General features: G+C 33.8%; 1 protein-coding gene and 1 long non-coding RNA gene across 2 annotated transcripts; both read right to left on the bottom strand.

The window, feature by feature from the left end:
* Positions 1-631: 631 nt before the first annotated feature.
* Positions 632-1,934, bottom strand: LOC140176310 (uncharacterized). Its single transcript, XR_011867249.1, has 2 exons — positions 1,095-1,934; positions 632-1,016 (listed from the first exon to the last, which is right to left on the bottom strand). It is a non-coding gene; the product is annotated as an uncharacterized lncRNA (long non-coding RNA).
* Positions 1,935-2,210: 276 nt separating this feature from the next.
* On the bottom strand, positions 2,211-11,245 carry LOC112720201 (glycerophosphodiester phosphodiesterase GDPDL4). The gene is made up of 9 exons (XM_025771052.3): positions 10,822-11,245; positions 8,844-9,137; positions 7,661-7,776; positions 7,076-7,577; positions 6,127-6,165; positions 5,730-6,014; positions 5,245-5,390; positions 3,127-3,613; positions 2,211-2,974 (listed from the first exon to the last, which is right to left on the bottom strand). The coding sequence occupies exons 1-9, from the start codon at positions 10,931-10,933 to the stop codon at positions 2,673-2,675; spliced, it is 2,283 nt and encodes a 760-aa protein (XP_025626837.1). The 5' UTR covers positions 10,934-11,245; the 3' UTR covers positions 2,211-2,672.
* Between the last annotated feature and the right edge of the window lie 1,126 nt (positions 11,246-12,371).

The raw sequence follows: 12,371 nt of genomic DNA on the forward strand, positions 1-12,371 counted from the left end.
ACCAGTACCTCAGCCCAAGAATGTATCCACTCAGCCCATCACTCAAGCCCAGTCCATTCCAAAAGCACCTTCAACCCAATCATTGGCCAAGAACAAGGGTGCAACAGCAGCAACCTTCTTTAGCAAGAAACCGTCACTGAGCCAGCCATCTGAGAGGAAGATGTATTTTCTATCATCCAAAGTGGTGCAGCACATGTTCCTCTACAAAAGCTGAAGTTGATGGCCAAATTACCTCCAAGTCAATGGGGGACTCTTTAGATATTGCTTGTTATGCTCTTTTGTTATCAATGTCTTATTGATATGGAAACAAAGTTTAGTTTTAGAACAATGCTTTATAAACACTAGTTTGATGTCTGTATTTTGGTATTAGGTGTTTCAGCACACTTTGTTGAGTACTATTTTTTGTTTCAGTGGCATGACATCCATTGTAATCTATGTTATCCTCTTAGACTTATGGAAACCAACATCTGATTTGTGTTTGTTTTAACTTCTCTTCAATTGAAACAAGCCATTAGGTCAATACTGAATTCATAAATCTCATTCATGCGTATTGTACTTTACTGCACTTCTTTATTAAGATTGCCAATTAAAACATCACACCTGATACACCATTAACCAGGTTCATATCAGATACTCCATTAAACATCACTTTCATTCATTAATTCAAACAGGTTCACACATGATACACCATTAAACCATTGTAACATCACAAATTATCCTCAAACTTTAACCCTACAACACAACAAATATCCTAAAGTTCCCTAGCTAAATCATCTATAATTTAGGTGCATTCCATATGGTTGCTTTAACTTATATAGATTCTGCAGCAATAAGAACAAAAACCCAATCCAACCAACAATCCCTAATGTAGCAACAATCTTAAGCTTCCGTTCAACATCCTTCAATCTTGATTTTAAGTTTGTAATCTTCCTCTTGGTTCTTGCAATTTCAATCTCCTGCTGAGCTCCTCCAAGTTCCGGATTTGCCCAACGGAAAAAATCACAACCATCCTAAACCTGATAAAAGCCAAAAAGATAGATGAAAAACCCCCAAATTCACAGACCCAGAATCGAAAACGAGGAAGAACAACATACCTCATAGTATACGCAGCCCCAAAATTTTCGTCCCAGCTTACGTGGATGAAATTCACAAAATTGGCATCTTGCCATATCCGCATAGCAACTCCTTCGCATGTGAACGAAATCGTGCAGCTCTTGAACTCTGGGAAGCCATGGACGCTGTTTGTTGAACCCTAGCACTACTGCACTCCGTTGAGCTTCCGAAGAAGACGCTCGTGTTGTCCACTCCACACACTGCACCCTTATTTAGTTTCATTATTTATCTATTTATTGTTTTCTTTATTATTATTATTATTATTATTATTAATTAATTAATTAATTAATATTAGAGTAAAATATACTTTTCGTCCCTAAAGTTTGGCAAAAGTTTCAAAAATACCCTTAAGTTTTATTTCGTTTCAATTTTATTTCAAAAGTTTTCGATTTGCATCAAATATACCCTTAATGGCTAAATTTTCAAAAAATTTAAAACCAATCTAACAATAATGCATGAAAATTATGCTTGATTTGCTTGTGTTGAAGGTTGTTCTTATGAAATTGTTGTTGAATTAGTCTTAAATTTTTTGAAAAATTAGCCATCATGGGTATATTTGATGCAAATCGAAAATTTTTGAGACAAAATTAAAACAAAATAAAACTTAAAGGTATTTTTAAAATTTTTGTCAAATTTCAGGGACAAAAAGTATACTTTACCCTTAATATTATATTTGTTAAAAAGGGTGTAATGGAGACTAATGAACTAAGGGGTCTCGAACGATTTTAAAACAAACTGAAACCTTTAGGACCATTTTGTAGCGAAAAAAAAGCCGAAAACAAAATAAATTTTCAGCCTCTACGTTAGGGACCAAAATCGTACTTAACCCTAAAATTATCGATATAATATTATGCTACAATCTATAATATTAGGTTCTCTTGACGCATGATGTACCAATTCATCATTGCAATGTCCTTGATTAGAATACTCATTGAATTAAAAATATACCCGAGGATCAACAATTATGTTAGATGACATGATGAAAACCATCATTCTCCCCACCATATGAAGTGTTACCATGATTATATGGTTTTCTACTAAAGAAGTATTTGCTAATGTAAATAGCGGGGGATCAAAAAAGAGAGTAGAAAATCATCTAATATTTTAACAGCTAGGAAGCTAATAATAATTTCCAGAAAACACAATTTGGACATGATGCCATGCTTGTTTATCTGACGACAAACACAATCCATAAATATATAATAATGGTTACAACTTACAGCAGAAGATACAAAAGGCTCACCTAAAAAGATATGTACCCCTCATGATGGTCCATAGAATTAAACCAGGAAGAATAGATTGAGGAACTGGGAATGCACATAACTAGTGCTACAACAGTTAAGGGAAAGAATTTACTACTAGAAAAATAATTCTGGATTACTCATATGGGGTCTGAATTCTGAAGTCAAAACAGCTTCATGCTACTTAATCCAGAAAGAGATGGGCAAAAACTAGGGGCTATAATAACAAGCACAATCAGCTCTTTCTTCTTCTTTTCTTCCCTTTTTTTTCCCTCAATTTTTGTTTTGTTTGATTTTTCGTGGGAAGTTGCTCAAACCTCAAAGCAGAAGACAAGCTACAAGCACAGCCAAAGGGGACAAAAGGAAGGAGATGGTGACCTTAACCTGCGCATTTTTCGGTGACTGAGCTGCTGAATTGTTTCCAGCAGAAGATCCAGATGGTGTTGGTGATGGGGAAGCAGAAGGCAAAGGTGGTTCTTTCACTTCAGATTCTTTCAGAGGAGGGAGTGGAGCTGAAGCCGGTGGCAAGTAATCTTTGGTAACAGCTTGTAGAAGACCACCTATTTGAACAGGTAGCATGTAAACAGGCATGTTGTCACCCATAGTCAAGCATTTGTTTCCTGCAATAGGAAGAAGAATAAATCATATCAGTATATCAAATATGAGATTTTGCAGAGCTGAATTTTACACCTATGAAACTGGACCAGTACATAACATGGAACATTGGATCCGCTAGTTCCAAGAAAAAGAAACATGTTTTATATGAACTTACTTCTGTATCTGTCAGCTGTTTTTGGGAAATCTGTGATGACTCCATCAACTAATCCTTCCTGAACAAATGTATTGATTTCCACAGTTGGATCCGAGAAGAAATCCCATGCCTGAGATACGAACTCATTGCTAAATGTTTGTGCATAGACGGAGAGATTGGCATGATGGAGAGTTGTTACAATATTCGTAGAGACAGTAAGGAAGAGATCAGAATTGGTAGGATACACAGATTTCTTCTGGAGAACTACAGAATTTGCAAAGCTTTTGATGTCGTTTACTGCCGAAACAACAGCATCACCAACTAGCTCATCGATTTCGTAGACACGTTCATAATTTGTTTTCCCTTTAAATTTCATTAGTACAGAACTATTGGTGGACTGAATCATAACCCTTGGGGCCCCAGTTTTATCATAACCAGCTTTGCTCAAAGTGTTCATGACAGCATCAGTCACACTCAAATCTTCTTTCTCTGCAAGATAGGCAGCATTCTGACAAAAGTAGAGAACAGCATAATGTTAGCAGACTTTAAGTTTCTACTTGGATGCTAATTGAACAAAGTAATGCAAGACAATTTTCATCTTTTCCTGTTCTTATTTCCCTCACAGCTTCACATCTTTTAAAGCAATACAGTGCAATATGTAAAATTGATTATTAAATTAATAGGTGAAAGTTCTCATCTCTCAGTTTCTCACTTTCTCTATTGATGTACTGATACTAAAACGGAAAACTATAACTATGAACATAATTGAAATGGCATCTCTTAAAATTTCAATCAGCAATGCTTTTAATTATCCAAATTTTAGCACAATTACCAATTGAGGAACAACAATAATAAGACAGAAAGCATTTCTCTAAGATTTCACTTGAAATATTATTTGAACATGAATGTGACAATTTTGTATTTTCTGTTCTCTTACTGTGGCATGAATAAACCAATCCAATCTCCAAGACATAATCCTATTTAAATCTGTCTACCTTTGCCATTTAAGAGTCAAAAAGCTATTTGCAAAATAACTGAATCATATATTCTTGTGAATATCTTAGAAGTGATGCTTGAGACTTATGGATGTGAACTATTCTTCCCTTCCTTTATCCCTTTCATAAGATATTCTCTTAACTAGACACCTTAATTGAAGAGTGAGTAACTGTAAACTGTTCTCCTATTAACCCCAAAAGTTGCCGTTTGCAGGTAAAGAAAAGCACCCTTAACCACATGTAACTTCTTAGGAATGGAAATCCTGCATAAAATATTTAGCAACTTCTATATGTTTGGAGAAAACATCTACTAAACACACACACCGTGGGAGAAAAGCTACTTTGACTAACATTATTTCTCATCAAGGAATCTTGAAAAGGCTTACATAAACACACATCATCCAGGCACTTCATGTGTGATCCATTCATGTAAGAATCCAATATTTGGTCATATGTTATGTAATTACAGAACATAGTAAAGACCGCATTTACATTGATTTTGCGTTTACAAAATTACCAATTGCAACATCATTCGCGTACTTGAGATGTTGCCCCTCATTTTTGCCATAATAAGTAGAACTGTAAATAAAACAATGGTTACCTTTTAGTGTTTGATATTTATTTGATCTCATTTAATGATGTTTTTCTATAGTGCATGCCTATAGCAACAAGGGAAAAAAACATCTGTGGTTGCATTTGATGCTAGTCAGATCTACTTCTATAATTTTGATCTCATTTTTATCCAATTCATTAGACATTTGGAAGATAGGGAGTCTTGGAGCAACGGTTGAGTTGTCTCCATGTGACCTCAAGGTCATGGGTTCAAGCTGTGGAAACAGCCATTGATATAATTATCAGGTTAAACTACGTATATTACACCCTTTGGGTGCGGCCCATCCTCGGACCCTGCGTTACGTGGGATACTTGTGCACCAGGCTGCCCTTTTATTACACATTTGGAAGTAGTTTCAAAATATTAGCAACAATTTTTTACTCTCTTCTCAGTGCACTTTGGTGTGTACAAGGATGATACTGAGGTCACTCGTTAATCATAAGATCCATCACAATGTTGAAATGATTTAGCAGATATGACCAGGTAATGGAATGAGCTGTAAACAGAAATTGCAGGCATGAGCATAACGTACCTCAATGATGATCACGACACTCGATAGGGAAGTCTTGTTTCTGGCCAAGTCCAAGAAATCTGACAGACTTAAAAAGTTGATATTGCTCTTGTCATATTTTGGGTTCCGGAATAATTTGAATTTAGAATAAGGGCTTGATATTGAGGCTGCAAGAAAAATAAAAGAAAGAAAAACACTAATATCATATACTTGTCCACAAAAATTAAATATATCCACAGCAGGCAATGGACAACAAAAACAAATAAGGAGAGTCTTTTTAGTAGCTATAAAAAGAACTTAAGATGAGTAACAGGCTTGCAGCAAGATTCGATATGGCCCATGCAGCCTTAAAGCATGCCTTATAAGACATATCTGTAACATTACAGAATATTTAAGTCTTTTTTTTTCTTCTTAAAGTATGATATGTTTGTTTTGAGTTTATATATACCTCTTTCTATATGAATCCTCACTAAATTGAATAAAGCATATCTGACTATTTGACTTACGGGTCAAGGTTTGTATATCTTCCCATGTCAAGCTAAAGGTAAATATGCCACTGCCAGATTTGATCTCTGGAATAGACTTGGCAAGACGAGCGAACCGTGTTTGAGCGACTGTTGTGCTCTCTATAAGATCAGCAGAGCTTAAGCAAAACGGTGTTCCATCCTTTGACATTTGAACAGGACAGTCAATGACATCTGCCCCATCCGATATAGCCTTTTCATATGCCTTGTTGGTGCAACCGGGATAATCTCCGCTTGCTCCACATTTTGAAATGACTGTGGTGTTAACTGAAGAATGGGCAAAATGGGAGAAGTAAATCATCAATGATGGAACAGCAAGGAAAAAGGGTAATGAAAAATATAAGAATACATGTCAATGAAGCATAAGATAGAAATGTACTTGTCTTTTTAGCATTGGCGCCTAGGAGAGCAAAGCAGCCTGCTCACAAAAGAAGATAATTCAGTACATACTCAAATAGAGGTCGAGTGAGAAGTGCTTAAGTGCGGAATCCACATACAACTTAAATCAATTATATACAAATTTTGGGCGCAGAAACGTAGTAAAACAACAAGACAGAATTTCAACATGGGGAAATGATGAACAGCAAGAACTCGAGCAAAACATAAAGATTTCTGTTCCTCTTTATTTCTGTTAATGCGGCATGGAAAATGAACATAATGATGATTTTGCAATGTTTGCTTAAAGTATGCAGTTGAAACCTGCCTAAAGGAGTGTAGTCTAAATTGAATGTTGAGTCAAAGATTGAAGAAGAAGAAAGTTAATAAAAATTCTACTAGTGTTATTTCTTTGAATTGCACATGATAATATGATATAAATCTCAGTTGGATCATCTTGGAATCTGCCGATGTATATAGACCGATAAAATATATCCATACCAATTATTTTATGCTTAAGGTAAACCAGGTTATAGAGGAATCAATATTAAGGAAGCTGTCTCTGAATTCCGCCATCATACATCATGAGGCATGGTGATCACATTATAAATCCTAGGTCCTAGGCTTAACGGATGCATGGACATTCAGACAATAAAAAATTTGATAAATTAAAAATGCATGAAATGAAATTTCAATTGCTACACTGTCCAAGAAAAAATGATAGAATTTAGCCAGAATTTTCCAAAGCCGAAGGGTGATTTATAGATAAGTCAAAGTCACAGGCACCACTCATCTATCAAATAGTCAATCAGATGACAACTCATTCAGCCAAAAATATTTTAACATATGCAACATCTCAGTGGAAAAAATATTAGGTAAACAAGATTTGATCAGTTCAAAGGCATTATATGTATGCAAGGCGACACAACAAAAATGATGAAGACACAACTCACCTACAGCTTCAGCTGGTGTTATGGGGAAGTCAGACAACACACCATCAACAGAGAAGTCTCCATTGTCAATGAATTGGAGGTACTCTGCTAGAGGGTCATAACTGTAATTAAAGGCAGACGGAACATCATTCACAAAATTCGATGCAAACACTTCCAGCCCCGCTTTATGTGCATCAGCAACCAAAGAGGTATGAGGTTGTAGATAAAGGTTTCCGTCTACAGGCCATATGTAATCCTTGGGAACAAGAATTCCCGAAGCAAATGTCTTGATAAATGTTAGATTCTTTAAGTAAGAACCATAAGTCTGATTGGTCGATGGATCTACAACATCTTTATCCATAAACCTGAAGACCAGTTTTGTAGTCTTTGCATTAAAGCGCGAAACTATACCTCTCAGAAAACCAGCTTCAGGTGATGAGATATAACTGACAATAACTCTTTTAGAAACAGTAAGTACAAAGTTTCTCATGCTCAAATTGTGCTGTGTATAGAATGCATCATGCTGCAAAATGTCAATTATACAAAACTTAGTTTCAGGACTAACACCCAGACAGAATGACAAAAGTGTACTATGCCTCAATTTACCTGAATATTCAACCACAGGGCCGGTGGCTTTGTTTCTTTAACTAACTCGTCGACAGTTAAAATAGAAAACAGATTACCATCAAAGTCGTTAGTTCTGGAGTAAACTCCTTGAACCACTGTCCAGAAACCAAAACAATTGTCAGCAATATATATGCATCTATCTATCTATAAATATTATATGAATAGTCAACACTCCATAAAGCAAGCGAAGAGAGCAAGAAGTTCAACAACAGCTGATCAGGAAAACTGATTTAATTATGCTGGCGCAACACAACACAGCATCTAAGTGACACAATTTAATTAATGATCACTGCCTGAATCTTTAGTAATTGTTTTGAAGAACAAAGTCAAAAATACCAATTTATTAATAATTACTGTACAACTCATTTCAGCTCAAGCTTGTCAAAAAATCAGCTATTGCTACATATCCTTGACCCATGTCCCATACTCCCATACCTAAAGTATAATGAGAAGATATAACTTTACACATAAGCCTAAGCGTCTAGAAAATTTCAATCACCAAGAAACAATATCCCCTTCTAGCCTTTTTTTCAAGGAAGACATTAATGGTCATGTACCAGTTATAACTAGGAGACATGTCTTGTTACAGTTTGTTCCACTTTGCATAGGTTAGTTTTTCAATAATTTGATAATATGATTACCAAGTACACTATAGGTTTAGCTTATGAGGTGTTTCATTTGGATTTAATAGCAAGTTACTAAACTAATAAGGCAATAAGTTTTCTATCTCATAGGTAAAGTCTAGAATTGTTCCTCCCTCTACATGGTGTACTCTAGGATAACTAAAGGCTAAAAGAGTTTGAAAGTGGAGATACAATAGCCTAGTTTCTGAATGTTTTCAGCACTATCTTCAAGGTCCTGAAGTCCAATAATCCCAAATCTTCCTAAGTTTGTTCTTCTTCACTTCGTTCCACCATAATCTGAAGTGTTGGCTATGGCAATTTTCAAAAATATCATAAATTGAAATCTCGTAAAAACTTCCCAGAGTTACATGCTTATATCGATTAAAGACCACTATATCTTGCAACCTCACATCATCAATCAATTAACATCTTCCCTGCTTGATCTACTAGATCTTAACATTAGTAACTAAATAGAAGGGTATGACTTCAAATTAGTATATCAATTATTAAGAATCGAATTAATATTTAAAGTTACTTACAAAAAACACTGGCAAGATCCTTGAGATTGTAATCCACAGAAAAGTATCCACGGACTGGTGCACCGTTAACTAGGTAGGTTTGACTTTTGTTTTGAAAAGCTTGAGCAATGTTTGTAGCATTATCAAGTTTGATATCCGGAATGCAAATCCCAAATGAATCTTTTGTTAGTTGAACATCACACCATGCAATGTAATTATTCCCGGATGTTTGTCCTACCAGACTATAGGCTGCATAGCTGGAATCAGGAAACACTCCCGAAAAACCACCACGTGCTATGACCACTGGTGGACTTCCTGCAATATAACAGTACAAGTAAGTTGCAAGAAACAAACTACAGAATTGAAATTTCTACTATGCTGGTGGGCAGAGCTGCCAGATCCCACCCACCATATCTACCTACCACTTCTCAATTTGTGAAGTTCTTTCCATTGCTTACTAAATTGGATCTTTTATCCATAGAAAAAAGTATCTAGCATATCTCTATCTCTTCATTTTTTTTTTTTACTTCTATATTCTATATTCTATGAAGTTTTTTTGTTTGCCACAGCTGATAAAAATCGTAGTTTTGAACGATATATATGTACAAAGCCTTTTTTTCTATAATGAAGATAGTCGCACGTAATGACAGATCATATGGCCATATTATTAGAAGCTTCGGGTAAAAACGGATTTCGTTCGAGTGCCCAAAACTAATATTCTAAAACTTTTGTATGTTCTCCGTTACTTGTGTGAATAAGGTCTATGTTATAAAGTATATAACTTCGATCATTGGGATCGATTTCCAGTCGACAGCTTATTTTTTGCCGATCATTTATGATTATGTTACGAATTTCTCTTGTTTTTTCTCTCTTAATTTGGTTACTCATAATTTTTCTGTTATTAATTTATATATAGGCGTAGGCCAATCTGGGTTGAAAATCCTGAATTGTAAATTTTGCAAAATGTGTCCCAGAAAATTAATCTGATAGAAAACAGGATACAAACTTCATAAGTTTTGATTAATCCCATGCAAAGTAAAGTAAATTGATCCATTTTCAATTACACCAACTTCTTTCCCGAACCATCACTTCCCTACTCAACTCAAGAAAGCATCAAACCTACGATGCACACATATTCCAAAATGAGGAGTGCTAGGGAGCTAGCAGATTTTGTGATTTGTAGCCATCAATTAGCCATCAATAGAGTTTTTAATGATGTAAGATTACATCTAATAGTGTGAGATTACTCACTTTTCTTTTGATGGTTAAGTGCTGGCCAAATTCTAATAAAAGTGCTGGTTCTCTAGACTTTCTCTTCCAAAATTGATGGCGTATTCGTATTATATACATTTATATCAACTATCCCACTATATACATCAAAATTCAGTGACTCAAAAAATTCAGTATTAACACACTAATTTTTTCCTTAATAAATTTTTTTACAATCTTATCCTTGTCAAAATAATCACTAAAAATAGCAAACATTTACCCCCCCCCCTATCTCTCTCTGAAGATTTGATTGTAACAGTTATAGTTATAATTTTTTTTTTTTACTATAATTTTGTAACATTTTATAACTTTGCAATACATCTTTCTGCATAAGCATCTTTTCTTACCCAAAAAAAGAAATCTATCTTATTTGCACATTTATGACATCCAACTACTATTTTGTAAGCACCATCAAGCGCTACAAAATCTCAGCTTCAATTGTTAAATATCCGTTTTTCCCGCACCAAAATGAAAAAGTAAAAATAAATTGAGAAATAATTAAAAAAAAGGAAAATCGTATTCATGAATTGAACAGATCCTCGTTTCGGTAACCGAACAAACACAGTAACACCTTCCCAACAAAGCTCAAAAATGTTGCTACAAATTAACATTTCGATTTTCGAGTAAGCTAAGCTAAGGTAACTCTCTAAACAGCACCAAGAACACGTGCGTCTTCAGCTTAATTTCTTAAATTAAAAGAAAAAAAAAGTAGTGAAAGAGAGAGACTCACCGGTGAGTGTCTTCCATGCGTTTGTTTTAGATCCCTGAGCAGAAGCCAGAGCAAACAATGAGCAAAAGAGAAGCAGAGAGAGCGCGTGATCAACGGCGCGTGGCTTCCACATTCCGACGAATTTTCAGTCTCCGATTAAGTCCCGGCCGCACTAGCCGGAATTTAAAAACTAAAAAAAAAATATTATATATATAAAACAAAAAACAACACAAAATGAAGTGTGCGGTTCTCGGGAACTGCGTGAGTTAGATATAGTGCTAGTTGCACAATGGCTTTAGAGAGAGAGAGAGAGAGAGAGAGAGAGAGTTCGGTTGGTATTGCATAGAAGCTTTACAAGCTGGCTTTTCTTCTATATTTGATTATGAGTCATTATATTTTTTTTATTTATAGGCGGAATTATTTGACCTCTATTATGTACGAAAGTAACATTAGTTAATTTCAATTATGGTAGTTATATATTAAAATTAGTTATTAATATTATTAATTTAAAATATATATAAAAGTTTTGTTGTTGGATAGATATTTTTTTTTTTTAGTTAATTGTGATTTGGATGCCGTTGTTTGTTGTTGCTACATTAAAGTTCTCTTAAAGTCTATTTTTATTTCCATTTTAGAAGGGAGTAGGTGAGGTACATAAAAAGTTTTCACTTTAACATGTTCTTTGAATAGAGAAATTTAGACGAGAAAGTGGGGGAAAAAATTATTTATACTTCTGAAATTTTTTTAAATATTTTAATCATTTTAAAAGTTAATTATAATTAATATATATTATAATATTTTAAACATATTTAAAATACTTCTAATTTTCTTTTTTTAAAAACGGTTTAAACAGTTAAACTTTAAAATAAGAAAAACATGTGTCAGTTGAAATTGAAGTTCAATATTTAAAAAATTTCGAGTTTAAATTTTAAGAATGCCAAAAAACACAAACTAAAAGGATTTACTATTTAGTAATTATAATCAAATTGAGTGGATTAATCAAATTCTTCCTATAAAATTTGAATGTCACCCCCCCCCCCCACCCAAAAAAATGAGTAAGTAATAATATAACTAAAAACAATTATATTATATTTATACAAAAAATTAGTTTTATATATAAAATATTTGTTAAAATATTAAATAACTATTGAAAATATATAAAATAACACATATATAAATATGCAATATCTGAATTTTAATATATAATTTTTTAATTTAAATTTTTATAAACTCAGCAATATTCGACTTAACTATAGAGCATACTTAAAATCGCTTAAGAGAAATAACCAATGGAAAAAATCCAGGGAGGGAAAAAGAACTTAAGGCACCTAAGCAAAGCAACTATCAAATACATATCTTTTGCAAATAATTTAATAAAACTCAACAAATAATGTAATAGAAATATTTTGCAAGAATATTTTCACTTTAAAAATATTAAATGAATACATACCTTCACAAAAAAATTAGTGTGCGTTTACCTTATATTTTTTTCTTCTGTTTCTGCTTTTCAGTATTTTCTTTTTTAAAAATTTTATGAATAAGAAAGAATAATAAAAATAATTAAATTCTCT

This window comes from Arachis hypogaea, chromosome 11, assembly GCF_003086295.3.
Source record: "Arachis hypogaea cultivar Tifrunner chromosome 11, arahy.Tifrunner.gnm2.J5K5, whole genome shotgun sequence".
Lineage (NCBI taxonomy): Eukaryota > Viridiplantae > Streptophyta > Magnoliopsida > Fabales > Fabaceae > Arachis > Arachis hypogaea.

What these genes read in the sequence shown, in the direction of transcription:
- LOC112720201 (XM_025771052.3), bottom strand. Translation starts at nt 10,933, where the DNA reads ATGTGGAAGCCACGCGCCGTTGATCACGCGCTCTCTCTGCTTCTCTTT. An exon ending in GGATCTTGCCAGTGTTTTTT is followed by an intron (nt 7,777 to 8,843) that starts GTAAGTAACTTT and finishes GTTTCTGGACAG; the next exon opens with TGGTTCAAGGAGTTTACTCC. An exon ending in CGCCAATGCTAAAAAGACAA is followed by an intron (nt 6,015 to 6,126) that starts GTACATTTCTAT and finishes CCCATTCTTCAG; the next exon opens with TTAACACCACAGTCATTTCA.